Genomic DNA, 10,241 nt, shown 5'->3' with positions numbered 1-10,241 from the left:
AACACCCATATGAGCAGATTCGATGCACTGCCGCGGCTCTTCAGGTCTGGAATACTGAGAATGGAAAAAACCTAAATGCCTACGCCAACATCAATTCATACTCTGAAACAAAATTCATTACAAGTACCACCTATGACTACTGTTCTTTCAACATTGTTGATTAGTTTCGCTCCTATTCAGGCAATTTGGCACAGAGGAAATCACTATCGATTGCATCAGACACAGTGTTTGCAACCACATGAAGAAAAGTTCAGACATGGACAAAACACATCATTGAGGCTTTGGGAAATGAGCCATCACTGTACATAAACAACTTAATAACGCAATAAGTTATGATGAGTGTAAGCATCTGGAAACCGAAATAGCTCACACATGCCAGTCGGGACAATTGGAGACACCAATGTATGGTTTTTATAGTGCAATAAACTGAATATGGTTGTAGCCATAATTATTAACACCTCCCCCCTCTTCAATGGGTTTTACTCTCAATCCGTTCATGATGCTTTGCCTCTCACTGTCATTGCCCACATGGACCCGATGATACAACTGCCAACTAGGAATGATGTTGAGAGATTATGCTTCGATCTCTGAAAGTTCCAGACGAGACGAAAATACACTACCATTCTGTCACATATGACCTTGCAGTAGTATTGAAGGAACAATTTAATCCAAGCCTTTAAAGCACCTGGTTCCACAGGTTCATTATTTGGTTCCACAGGTTCATTATTTTGCTTGGTCATTTTTATGTTGAAGTGGCAGTTTGACAACCTACAAGTTTAAAGACATCATCAGTAAAGAAACAAATATGGAGTCATCACTCACAAACCTTGATGAAATAAGATGAAAACCTCAAAGAAAAAAAACCAAGTACAACATATTTTTAACTGTAAAAAATGTTCTTACCAAAACGGACCAAGAAAATGCCCAACATTTGGAAAAACATGCAAGAAATGTGAAAACTTGATCATTCTGGAACAATGTGACGGACAAATGTCATACGTACTGTGGAAACCGAACAAGAACTAACAGAGCAACCACAACTCACACTGGATACAGTGAAAATGACAGTTAAAAAAAAATTGGTTTAAAGTGAACATTAAAGTTGAAAACAACTTAAATTAAAAGTGGACACTGGAGCACAATGCAATATACTAACCAATAATGCTTTGAATGAATTAAAGAGTATTACTAAAGTTCAGCCTAAGGTCTAACTTACATCATTTTCAGGACTTAAAATTTCTCTTGGGTAAATGCATAGTTCTATGCGAGTATAAATACAAGTGGTAATTTCAAATAGTAGATGGCAAAACTAATATTGTAATGTAGTATTAAGGTTCAATGGTATTAACTTGCATAACCATTGTAATCGATACCCTTCACCTGATAAATGCCTTAAATTGGTTTGACAGTTTTAATGGTCAACTTGAGTATACAGATAATCTAATAATATAATTGGACTTTGTATAACTTTAACCTAGTCAGTTGGACTTTCTCACACTATGAATCTATGATTGTCAGTTTTGAGCCTAAGCTCTGAAGTTTGTGATACATCTTAATTAGCAGTTTTTTGGTAAACAAGTTACTAAATCATAGAGAAAGAATTTCTCTATGATCCAATCAGAAACTCTAAAAGTATGGGGTGTCTTGCTTGAGACACACCCCCATTACCTAAAGTATAATAGGCAAACACCCCCATATCACTGAGTCAGTAGTAGTCAGTAGTGAGTAGTCAGTAGTTAGATTCAACACAGAAGAAAAGTACAGGGCTGAACCGACTCCACTCTAAAAGGGTTCTCTAACATCTGAAACCTGGAGTTTAGCTGATTGTAAACAACGTACAGTTTGTGTGAATAAAAGTTTGCAGTGAACTAAAAGGAACTGTGCATACTACTCATTCAAAGTCGACAACAACTAACCAATATTTAACAATATCCTGGGTTTGACAGCTTGTAAAATGCTAGGTTTTAGTTAGCATCATTCATAATGTTGAGTCAAATCAAACAGACTTTCAAACTAATAAGAATAGACACAAAGAAGTATTTAAAAGAATTGGCTGTATGCCAGAGGAGCAGTCACTAAAGCTTAAACCTGATGCTAGATCAGTCATTCATGCTACTAGACGAGTTCCAGTGGCACTTAGAGATTGAGAAAACGGAAGAAGAAAATATAAGTCAAAGGACCAACAAACTGGGTCTCTGTGACTGTTAAAAAGAAAATTGGCAAAGTCAGAATTTGTTTTGATCCGTCCAATCTAAATAAAACCCTGCTACTAGACGAGTTCCAGTGGCACTCAGAGATTAAGAAAACGGATAAAGAAATTTGTTTCGATCCGTCCAATCTAAATAAAACCCATGCTACTAGACGAGTTCCAGTGGCACTCAGCGATTAAGAAAACGGAAGAAGAAAATATAAGTCAAAGGACCAACAAATTGGGTCTCTGTGACTGTTAAAAAGAAAAATGGCAAAGTCAGAATTTGTTTCGATCCGTCCAATCTAAATAAAACCCTTCAACAGGAACATTATCCCACACAAACATGATTTACAGAGCAATACTGCTTGCATGAGCAATCACTATACATCAATTTTGACAGTTGTCTTTGCACTCCAATTCACACACCACTCCTACAGGATGTCCCACGGCAGCGATACTGAATACAGTATTGTACTGTATGTTAGCCCTAAACTATCATGACTAGACCCTTAATCCTTTTGTCTCTTTTCACATGTTTAAATTTTCTATACAAAATAACACTCAACATTTCAATGGTATGTGAATGATACACCTGTACAGTTGCTTATAAAAAAGGTGATATAAACTATTTAAATGACAGCTTCTTCCCAAAATTTTATAGTAAATTATTGCATCTTTGTTTTGTTAACAATTAAAATACCAATTATGAGCCTTTGATATCCCAATTACAAAGATCAAATATTATTTTTAATTTTTGAGACAAGCGTTTTGTTTTTGCTGGAGTGGGTCACATTAACCATTCATTAACCGTTACTATGAAAAGATGCTTTTTAAAAAATTTTTTTTTTTATTAGTATGAACTTGGTAGATAAATATTAAAAACATTTGCACTCTTGAGTTTGATGTGACACTATAGAAGTATGGACACTTGAATGGACAACAAACACAGAAACTCATTCAGCTTCAATATACGGTACATCTAAGACTGCATCAAATAAGTCAGTAGTAGTCTATGGGTTCGCTGTTCAGCTGTTTTGGTAAGAGCAGCGACAACCACATCCTGTCGGGCAGACATCCTCTTCCTTAAACCACTCCACCATGTGCGAAGTGTGGCCACCGTGACCACACACAAGGCAAAAATTTGAAGAACCTAATATCAAAAATTTAAATATTTATAAGTATTTTTCACTTCTAATAATCTGAAAACTTTAAATTGAAAACATAAGTGAAAACAATTGTTTCAAATAAATTTTAATATTTATCAATGTCATCATTCTTGAAAATAAATATAATAATTATCAATATATTTAATATTTTGATGTGTTTGTCTAAGGAAAATATCATAGGAGTGATGTTTTGCTGAGAGAAACACATCAAAATAGCTTTGCCGTACCCGCTGTCGATCGGATTCAACACTAGTCACTAAGAGCAAGCTCAGCCATCTAGTGGTTATGACACCAGCCTAGTTATCTAGAAGTCTTGAGTTTGATCCCACTCTGATCTCTTGCAAATTTTTTGTCTCAAGTATATGAGAACGTACTGCTTATTCAGTGCGATAACACATCAAGTAGGGCAAAAACATCACTCCTATAAAATATTTAATATTATCTTAGATGTAACTTTTTTTTATTTTTTACCTTTAACAGCCACATGGCATATTGCACAACTAAAGGTGAATTTCTTACAGCCATCACACTGAATGTTAAACACACTCTTCTTACAATTCTGGCATGTGATACCGAAGTCAACAAACTCTGAAAAAAAAAAGCATGAAAAAAGTATGAAATACCAAAACTTGACATTAGCAAGAGAGGTGTGGAACAAGCAAAACCCCAGCAGGGGTCTTAGGTTGAGGGAAGCCCTCACCTGGAAGATCTGTTTAAATGAACGTCCTTAACACATAAAATTACCACCAGAGGTAATAACCATGGCCAGTTGAAGTGAGGGAGACAACTGATAAGAGTAGGGAAATATCACGACTTTGCGAAGTGATGTGAAGTGTCAGCAAGATTTTTGTTTGCTTTCAAGAATTTGTAAGAACCCAGAAGTTTCCTGCAACTCGTGGCAGACATGTGAACCCCGGGGGAAGGAGGAGCAAACAAAACCTTCATCAAAAAGAAAAGAAGGAGCTTTGAGTTTGGATGAGTGAACTTCCAACACTCAATTTCATTTTGGCCTATAAAGCTTTGATATGCACTACCAAACAACTAGTCAAAATTTATCAGTGGCGGATCCAGGAATTCCAAATAGAGGGGCCCACCAACGATGGGTGGAGCTAAGGTAGCAAAAAATATGATTATGGCAAATCTAGATGGCCAGAAATGGCAATCTCAAACTTAAATTTGATTTTCTATTCTTCTCTAATTTTTTCTATAGTGTTATAAAATAGCGGGACTAGGCCATCTCGGTCCTCCCTTAAGTCTGCCAATTTTAATATGTTTTTACCAAGTCCTGATGTTTCTGCAGGAGGGTGTGTGAGGTAGTTCAATACATCGGCTCTGGACTCCATGATCTTCCATTGATACAGAATCTCAGCATAGATACTCTTAAACTCATCATACTGTCTCCACTTGTTCAGGTCTAATAGTCTGAAAGATTGGAATCAAGCAATTCTCAAAGCTGATGCAGTGGTCTCAAGTTGGAATAAGGCAATTTCTAACTTTATTTTGCTGTGGCTTGGATTCGATTGGATTTATTCAGTGTAAACACCCAAGGATAGCCCACAAAAGTCTAGAAGAATACTTATTTCCAGTGGGGTCCTTCTGGTGGTGATTGGGCAGTACACCAAGAGACAATTCCCTACTCTTGTCCGAAGAGTGTACTGCCTTCTCTAACATGCACATGGGCCATGAATGCACATAGGACCAACAGCTTAAACGTCTCATCCAAAGATGGTGACCTATTGCAACTTTTATTTTAGCTCTCCAGTTGAAACACAAGGAGAGGCAGCAATGCGAATTCAACCGGGGACCTAGTGCTGGGTATGGTGACAGGCATGAGCGAACCCACTTGCCCGACGCCCGGGACAAGCGCTTTTTACAAGTATTTTAGGGACCACTTGTCTGTAGACAAGCACTTTCAGAATAGGCTACTTCACCATGTAATGCGTAATGCTTTCACAGTACTTATAAAAAGTCTTTGACTATTGACAATGCGCAGCATATTTTAGTAACAAATTGTTAGTGCACAAAGAGAGAGCACAAAACCGACTATGCCATGGCCGGTTACGCACAGCACAGTGTTCATCAAGTTAGAGTCACCAACAATCTTGCGATTTATTGACGGTTTAAAAGAAAAAAATGTAGGCCTAATCAATATAAAATCTGTTATTTTCTGCAGTAAAGATTGAAAATTAATTCTTAAATCTTTAAATGTTAGCCAGATCTGTTGTATGTTTACATATTAGACCTACAGCAGACCTACATTTTCCCCACAATATCGTACCTGTAAGCCATCAGCCGCCTGGGCCTGCTGCACATAGTCTGTTTACAATATAAATTCACACTGTTCTAGTCTATAAATACCAGACATATACCAAGATTTTAGGGGCAGAGCCCCAATATGTAAGCCATGTATGATAGGCAAAACTGCAGCATACCCTTCAGGAAATAATGGAATTACCCATCATATTCAGACACATTAGTTATTGAGTGCTGCAGCATACCCTCAAGAAAATAATGGAATCACCAGTCATATTCAGGTACATTGTTTATTTGAGTGCTGCCTGAATAAGTGAACAATCACATTTTGTGACCCTGACCTTCGACCTATTCTTTCAAAAATTAATTGGTGTCTTTCCTTGATTATTATGCACAATCTTATGATGATCCAATTAATAGGTTTTGAGTACTCTTGCTAACAGACAGACAGACAGCAGTGAATACTTTGGCGGAGGTAATAATATTGCACAGAGTAAAATTATTAGAAAAATAAAGAATTAAATTGAAAATACTTGGAATTATCTTGGTGTTCTTTCTCTTCCAATTCCAAAAAGTACTTGTAATTGAAGCGGTAGTCATCGGGCGACTCCGGCCAACTTACATCTTTTTGCCATTCAGCAGTAAAGATAGGATCGCAGCCACTTTGAATAAAGTACCTGCCAGCAGCCTAGTGGTAGAGAAATTGTATATATATTTTTAAGTCCCTTAAAAAAAAAAAGGGATTAAAATATTGCCCAACTGTGATGTCAACTCAGCAGTATATCAGACATGGGGCAATCTGACTGGTTTAAATCTGCTACACCAACAGATCTCTGTGGTCTAGCCATATGCCACATGCTTTGAGCTTTGACAGCGAGAGGTTGCAGGTTCAATTACTGCAGGAAAGGAAGAAGCTATTAAAAGGTCTTGCACTTACATTTGTATTTCTACTGTCCAATAATATGAAATCATCACTTGAAGTTGACCTCCTGAAGTCACGACTATGACCTCCATTGATATGCACCACCTGGCTTTGAGGTGTGGCTCTTGTACCAAATGCACAGCAAATCATTGCAAGTGTCTGTACATCATGTATTGAACTGTAGTAATCAATTCTAATAGAAGAAGCAGATCAATATAGTTAATAAATTGTATTATGAATATTATTGATTTATTTAGGAAAAATATACAGGTATCCCTGCAATTAAAGACCAATTTTAGGACCGGGGTTGCCAATCAATTCCAAATTGAATGATCAGAGGCACTGAGCGTTATTACCCCTGGTCACTGGATAACATATAATGGCAAACCAGCAATAAGTGGAACCTTCTCTGCTCCTTGGGAGTACTTTTTTATTTATTCTTTCTCTATTCTGAAATACACTTTCGATACAATGTACTGGTTTCTCAGTTACAGTAAATAAAAAAAAATTAACAAAACATATAATTAATAAAAGTAACTTAACTAAAGTAAAACAACAAATTCCCATTTTAGAACTTAAGTATACATTGTACAAAGTAAACATAATAGGCCTGTAATCAATAAATGTAACTTGCACTAATAAATGTAAAAACAAGAGTTTACCTTTAAATTTCATTTTAAAATTACAAAAGTAATTACAAATCATGTAAACTTATGGATGAAAGTACAGTTAAATATGAAGTAAATATTATTAGATATAAGAAATAAAATGTATTACAACAGTTCAGTAAAGTGAAAGAAAAAAACTTAATTGTAAATTTCATATTAGGGTAAAAGAGGATTTATTAAATTTTGTGAATTTTGTAAAGTTTAAAATAATATTTTTGAAGGTTGGAATTTTTTTATTTAGCCGTGTTGTGCGCTGAGTAAATTCAATGCCACAACATCCTACCAGTTACCCATTTACACTCATAAGTAGAGAGAGACAAATGTAAATGTCCCTTGCCCAAGGACACAAGCAACTTGCAAAGCAGGAGTTTTGAACCATCAAGGTTGGGAGTTCGAGCCACAACCAACATGCCAACAGCTTCTATGTCACATCCCCTGTACAGTATATAATGTATGTTCTATGGAAATTATTATCAATTGGTCACCTATTATACAAACTTTAAAAATGTTTTAAAACAAGAATAAGAACTTGCCAGGAAGTCCACACATAAAATTGATACTTACAAAGAGGCAATTAATTTGCGGCCAAACGGATGAGCTGCCCAAGGAATCCCACAATCCACATTTTCATCAGGAATCAATGTGGGATCAGTTGATAGCGATGCTAATGACCACAACTTTCAAAGAAAACAGACAAAAAATATGATATACAAAGAGTATAAAGAATAGTGAAGTTTGACATCAACTGTATCAAGCAAGCTTTCACTTCCAGTTACTTATACTGACCAAGTTTAGTCTTATAATAGACTATAACTTATTTAGCACAATTATTTGAAAAATACTCTGGGTCTTAATCAGGTGGAAAAAACATTCTTATCTGCACTAGGCCCTCCCTGTCTCACATCCCCTTACAGTATTTCTACCTGTACTACATTAGCTCCTCGCTGCCTCCTTCACTTGCAGCTTGGACATTCTTATCTACAGTACAGGCCATCTCTGTCTACTTCCATTACAGCATTTCTACCTGTACTATGTCCTCTCTGTCTACAGTATGTCCCTTGCAGTCTGGGCATTCTTATCTACAGTAATAGGCCCTCCCTGCCCATTTCCCTTGCAGCATTTTTACCTAGCTGTACTAGGTCCTCTCTGCCTACATCCCTTGCAGCCTGGGCATTCTTATCTACAGCACTAGGCTCTCCCTGTCTACTTTCCTTGCAGTATTTTACCTGTACTGTAGGTCCTCTCTGCCTACTTCCATAAATAACAATAGCATTCTTATCTACAGTACTAGGCCCTCCCTGTCTACTTCCCTAAAGCATTTTTACCTGTACTAGGTCTTCTCTGCCTACTTCCCTTGCAGCCTGAGCATTTTTACTGCACATCAATGGAATGTTGGATGGCATCAGTCTAGAGAAGCAATATGTAAAATACATGTAGATACTGCACACAGTATACTTTACTACAGAATACAGTTAAACTAGCCTAAGTCAACTTTGCCTATAACTCGAATAATTTCTAAGTCAAACTTATATTACATACCAAATTCTTGTGTTTTCCATCAATTACCAATATGTAAGTCAAATTACCAAACTAAGTCGAACAATTTTTCAATGGCATTTTGTATTTGACTTAGCCAAGTTCAATTGTATACAATAACAAGACTCCTGTAAGGACTGAGGATACTATGCAAGCAATGCTTTATTTTTACAATGATGGAATAACACATCACAGTAGTTAGTTTTAGTTTAGTTTTAAAAAAATGTCGCACTTGCGACTTGCTCATGGTGCTTATGTTGCCATGAAGTGCTACCATAATTTTATTTGTTTAACATAGTAAACCAATTACTCTAGTAAATTAACTAATTAAAAATGGAATTCACACTGACATTCAACAGGGGAATGATGGAATGCCAATGCCATGCCAACATAGTTTACAATTCATTTTGTCTGTCTTTGTATTCAAATTTGATTACTGTACCTTATAAGACTTTGTATTCATATAATTGCAATATCATACTGTATGTACTCATATAATTATTTGTGACACCTTAATACTTACACATACGATTCTGCTAGTTTACGATGGATTGGGAGAAGTCCTGAGATATTGTGCACCACAACGGAACCATGCCGGAATTGCTTTGAACTAGGATCAGAGCCTTTCCTCTTGGATTTCCACCCTTTTGGTCGTTTCTGAAGAAATTTTTTTTCAAATTATTGGAAGTAAGAAATAAAAAGGAGAGAAATGACAGTGGGAAGAAGAACAATGAAAATGTGATGGTGAGATGTCGGATGTAAGAGAAAAATGTAGAGATGAAAGATAAATGAAAGTAGTAGTACTGAGTAAATGAGAAATAGATACAAATTATATTAAACTTTAGTAATCCTTGACAATTTGCTCATATAATGATTTTATTATACAATAGTACTATCTTTTTAGTTGTAATTGTTTAAAAATCTAACTAAAAGTACTACAGCAAAAAATTTGTCTAAATCAATTATCATTCATTTCTGGTTTATTCAAAAACATTGGCACAGCAGCATAAAATTACAGGATTGCATCAATTTACAAAAGCAGTTTCACATGTCACTAATTAATTATCACTATAGCAGCAGCATTTAAGTTTTCTAACTAATTTACTGTAGAAACAAAAGTAAATGTGTTAAATAGAGTGGAGTTGAAAGCTTAGTTATTAAGATGCTTACTTTCTAATACTAGCATCTCTGGTTCAATTCCTGTCACGGTAAAAGGATTTTGTTCTCACAACCAAAACAACTCCACTCTCTCATAATGAGACTTAGTTTATTAAAAGCATCGTGTTTACGTTTGTCTTGTGATGGGTTACCGTAAAACCCCGAAAAGAAGCCCAATGGGCTTAGTCTCAAGAAGAAGCCCATCTAAAATTGAAACCTGCCTCTTTAGATTGCAAAACTAGCCTCGAAATGAAGCCAATCTCGAAAAGAAGTTCATGGGCTTTATTTTTTCGAGATAGTACAGTACATACACTGTATACGAATTTCGAAGAAACGAAATAAATTAA

At 35.9% G+C, this 10,241-nt stretch overlaps 1 protein-coding gene across 1 annotated transcript in view; it reads right to left on the bottom strand.

Annotated features, from left to right (window-relative positions):
• Positions 1-3,029: 3,029 nt before the first annotated feature.
• LOC117100212 (GATOR complex protein WDR59-like) overlaps positions 3,030-10,241 on the bottom strand; it is a 39,387-nt gene continuing 32,175 nt past the window's right edge. The window contains exons 18-25 of the mRNA XM_033239805.1: positions 9,260-9,393; positions 8,526-8,607; positions 7,765-7,877; positions 6,548-6,725; positions 6,144-6,298; positions 4,637-4,779; positions 3,829-3,945; positions 3,030-3,341 (exon numbers count right to left, since the gene is read on the bottom strand). Coding sequence (XP_033095696.1) covers positions 3,217-3,341; positions 3,829-3,945; positions 4,637-4,779; positions 6,144-6,298; positions 6,548-6,725; positions 7,765-7,877; positions 8,526-8,607; positions 9,260-9,393 — 1,047 coding nt within the window. The 3' untranslated portion in view covers positions 3,030-3,216. The remainder of the gene's footprint in view (positions 3,342-3,828; positions 3,946-4,636; positions 4,780-6,143; positions 6,299-6,547; positions 6,726-7,764; positions 7,878-8,525; positions 8,608-9,259; positions 9,394-10,241) is intronic.

The sequence above is a fragment of the Anneissia japonica genome, unplaced genomic scaffold (genome assembly GCF_011630105.1).
Source record: "Anneissia japonica isolate Jap-2015-1 unplaced genomic scaffold, ASM1163010v1 scaffold6788_len1366326_cov149, whole genome shotgun sequence".
In the NCBI taxonomy this organism is placed as follows: Eukaryota; Metazoa; Echinodermata; class Crinoidea; order Comatulida; family Comatulidae; genus Anneissia; species Anneissia japonica.
The sequence above is the reverse complement of the archived record's forward strand: the minus strand, read 5'-3'. Positions and strand labels throughout refer to the sequence as shown.